The sequence below is a fragment of the Plectropomus leopardus genome, unplaced genomic scaffold, assembly GCF_008729295.1.
Source record: "Plectropomus leopardus isolate mb unplaced genomic scaffold, YSFRI_Pleo_2.0 unplaced_scaffold15203, whole genome shotgun sequence".
NCBI classification, from domain to species: Eukaryota; Metazoa; Chordata; class Actinopteri; order Perciformes; family Serranidae; genus Plectropomus; species Plectropomus leopardus.
In genome coordinates, this window is record NW_024616283.1 from 1 (window position 1) to 4,235 (window position 4,235).

Consider the following 4,235-nt stretch of genomic DNA (forward strand, 5'->3'; position numbering starts at 1 on the left):
GTTGTTTGGCTGCTTTGTGTTTTATATCTAAGAAGCCTTTGTTTGTCTGCAAAATATAGCACACAGACAGTATATGAACACTTCCATCATTTCTTGAGTTCAGTAGTTTTTTTTTTCTGTATAAAGTTATTGAAAAAGTTAAGATTTCTGTAATTTTGCAACATAAAATACAGTTTTTCGACAGTTGGCTGTTAGTGAAACAATGTCATTGTTCTTGTATACCTGACTCCATACAAGAAGTTCAGAATTCTTTGTTTGCATGGTGCTTCAGAGAGCAATACACAATAGTGATTGCAAGGAAAAGACGACACTTTATCCAGGGTGCAGTAATGCAGAAAAATAGGTGGATGGCTAAATAAGGAAACCCAGTGTCAATGGTAAACTCCACCCAGTCAATATGATCCAGCTGCAAAGACAGAGAGCCCGCGCTATCAGAGCTGTAGTTCCAGTCCGACCTGCACCACCTCTCAGAAAGTACACACCCATGTGTACACTTTGTTGTTGTATATTTTGAACCTGTAAACTGTGATAGTCCTGATAAACCTTTAGATCTTTGAACAGAAAGAGTTTAACCCCTCGAAACCTGAGCAAATTGGTTTGATTTCGTTCAAAGACATGGCCCAAGAATGAGCAAAAAATTATTTAAAATTTTCAAGAAAATTACCTGAAAATAAGCAAAAAAATATTTTTTAAAGAAAATAATAATAATAATGATTTTTTTCAAATTAAAGCCATAAACAAACAAGAAGATGACCAAAAATAGTGCTAAAATGTATATTTTTTATGTATTTTTAAATATAAAATGTATAAACGTGAAATTAATATAAATTTGCTGCTCTACCGCTGCCTCCATCAGCTGTTATGGAAGGTAAAGAGGAGCAAATATTCAAATATAGTCTAAACTATACTGGTAATATTTTTATTTTAAGGTGTATATAATATGTTTAGCTGTGGTCCCATCCACAGCAGTACATCGCTTAGCTTCTGTGCTAGTGTTGTGGGACTGTATTTTATTTATCAGAGGAGGGGGGTGGCTGGGACGTGACTTTTATTTGAAATAAATAGAAAAAACTATCTTTTTAAGTTGTATTTCCCTCACCAAAACCAAAATTGAAAGCACAAAACCCCCCTCAGTGCTTACATTTTTAAAAATGCCTGACCCATTTTGCAGCAACCCTTTCCCCCTCTCATTTAATGAACAGTCCCTATCTGTCAACACCTAGAGGCTGGTGCAGCAACTAGGAGCACGGGCAGAATGCTGAGTCCAGTCTGACTGAGATGTTTACATGACAGAATAGCCCAATTTCCAAATCACATTATCATACACTCTGAAAAATAAGTTGCATGTTCATGAGGAGCTTCGGAAACCATTCAAAAACATTATGAAGAGTGCAGATTTCAGAGAGCGTCTACAGGAGGAAGACTTGGGATAAGATATATTAAGATTTATAGTGATAAACCCCAGAAAAAGATGAATTATTTTGTCTTTCCATTGTTTTAGAAGTACCATTAAATTATTTAAGTTTTATACAAGATGTAGCCTCAGGATCTATACTGACCTTGGTCATACTACAAGAGAAACATTAAAAGAAAGAAAGAACTTCTGTTAATGGTTTGTCGGGGGGGGGGGGGGGGTGTTTGTGTGAGTCTGTGCTTCTATTTATGTGAGGTTGTAATGGTAAAACCTGCAGTATAATGTTTTAAATTACAATACTAACTGTGTTTTCAAAAAATGATAAAGACATAGTACCAAAAAAAAAAACAAAAAAAACACTGCCAGCACAGAAATATCCTGTTTCACGCTATTTGGCTCAATGTGTTTGTGTGACAGTTGCTATTGGGAACTACGTTTTGCTTTTTTAACACTGATTTGTTTGTCTGCAGATCGCAGAGGGCATGGCCTACATTGAGCAGAGGAACTACATCCACAGAGATCTGAGAGCTGCCAACATCCTGGTCAACAAGGCCTTAGTGTGCAAAATTGCTGACTTCGGTCTCGCTCGCATCATCGAAGACAACGAGTACACAGCCAGAGAAGGTATAACGCAATACCCACTGTCACGTACTGTCTATGTGTCGTCAGCAAAAGTGATTCAAAAAGTTAGGGAACTGATTCCCCAGAAGTGGTTAAATGGGAGCAGTCACAGTTTCATCAGTTCTGGGAAAATTACTTTATGTCAGCGAGATGTCGGATTACAACACGAGGGACATAAATAGAAGGGACTAAAGATGAGAGTATGGCTGACTGAATGTGCAGAGGACGTTAGAGTCTGGCAGGATGTGTGACCAGCTTTAAACTTCCCAGCAGTGTCATTAGGAACCAGTTAATTTACATTGCATCAAGTTGACCGGTTTGCAATTTCCCCTTTTGTAACAGGAGCCAAATTCCCCATCAAATGGACAGCCCCTGAGGCCATCAACTACGGCTCTTTCACCATCAAATCTGACGTCTGGTCCTTTGGCATCTTGCTGACTGAGATCATCAGCTATGGACGCACACCATACCCAGGTAAATTGATCTTTGATTTCATTTTTGAGCTCTATATCTCAGAAGAGCAGCACACATGCAGTTATCTATTTCTACCATGGATATATTATTAGACCTGGATACTGGACCCCAAGATGGCATCAGTCCAATGAGAATTGTGTAATTGGTATCAGTTCCCACTAACTTTATTGTAATTTTTCTTAAAAGCAGTGAGTCCTCATACACGCACACACACACACACACACTTATATATGTGCATACATATACGTGTTTGTGTGTGTGTGTGTGAGAGAGAGAGAGAGAGAGAGAGAGAGAGAGAGAGGACTTGCTGTTTTTCTTTTAATTATTTTGATGTATTGAATTTATTTAAACCCTTTTGCATACATACTTTTACTTTAAAAACTTCAGTACATTCCCGTAAAATCACATTCACTTTGTTTAAGTGTATTAAACAATAGGTCTACATAAATGATACTCGGAAGAAGATTCCTCTTTTTACATTTTTTCGGTGTCATGTCTCTAGTCTTGGCCATGTGCCAGAGTCACCTGCTAACAGGTGTTACCTGCTAATAGGTGACTTATGATGAAGTGGGATTCAGCACTGAGCACACCTAGTCAGAGCAGATTTGAGTGGTTAATGTTTGGTACATCTGGAGTTGACTTCTTTTATATTTTATCTTATCAAAAAATTAAGAAAATCTAAGAGAATTTAAAAAGAAATGTTGCTGCATGAGGCTGAATGAGCCATAAAGCTGAAGTCATTGAATGTCAGCCCATGAGCCTGTATCTCTGCCGCATCTCTTAACCCATTGTCACTCTTTTTTTCAGGCATGACCAACCCAGAAGTGATCCGCTCCCTGGAGAAGGGCTACCGAATGCAGCGTCTGGAAAGTTGTCCCACCGAACTCTATGAAATCATGCTGGAGTGCTGGAAGAACAAGCCTGAGGACCGTCCCACCTTTGACTACCTGCAGAGCGTCCTGGAGGATTTCTACACAGCCACAGAGAGCCAGTATCAGCAACAGCCATGAGACTTACACACGTTTTCTCTTGTAGTACTGTTCCATAAATACTTCACAGCAAGTCCAGTTTCTACACCCAGCAGTGCAGGTCAGAGCAAATACACATGATCCATCTTTACCGCTCTCTCTTTCTCAGTCACACTCATGTATCATAGCAAGGGACTGTACAAAAATTACTGTGGAAGGAGGGCTGAAACTTTATTTTCTATATATTTTTAAGAAGCTAGGGGGCACTGTTCCTAATATTTTTCATATTTTTACTGGGCCTTTGAATGAAAACAATTTAATGTACTATAATCACAAAGGAAACATTTAGTAATGCAAAATATAAAAATAATATAATCAGTAATGATTCTTTTTTACTAAAAATATTAAAATAATTAGGACAAAATTAGGACAACACAATCCTACCTCAAACTTCAGTCAGGGGCACTGCAGCACGCATGATGTCTGCTGATGTTCTGAAGGCTTGGTTACAGGATAACATGATCATAGCTGCCTCTGCTGTATAGTTTCACAAAAAAGCCATAAATCATCTGGATGCACACCAGCAGCAGTCTTGTAAATAAATTGAAATATACAGTGACTAATAATTTATTTTTCACTTGGAATTACACAGGATAAAACACCAGTGCAATGTGATCCCACCAAACTCCTTTAACCCTTTGAAACCTGGAGAGATATCAGTTAATTTGTGCTGCACTCAAACACATTACACAAGCTGT

The 4,235-nt window shown here is 38.2% G+C and overlaps 1 protein-coding gene across 1 annotated transcript; it reads left to right on the top strand.

Annotated features, from left to right (window-relative positions):
• The first annotated feature begins 1,788 nt into the window (after positions 1-1,788).
• On the top strand, positions 1,789-4,229 carry LOC121964314 (tyrosine-protein kinase HCK-like). Its single transcript, XM_042514528.1, has 3 exons — positions 1,789-2,038; positions 2,378-2,509; positions 3,317-4,229. Exons 1-3 carry the CDS (start codon positions 1,897-1,899, stop codon positions 3,517-3,519), a joined length of 477 nt encoding a protein of 158 aa, XP_042370462.1. The 5' UTR covers positions 1,789-1,896; the 3' UTR covers positions 3,520-4,229.
• Positions 4,230-4,235: the final 6 nt, after the last annotated feature.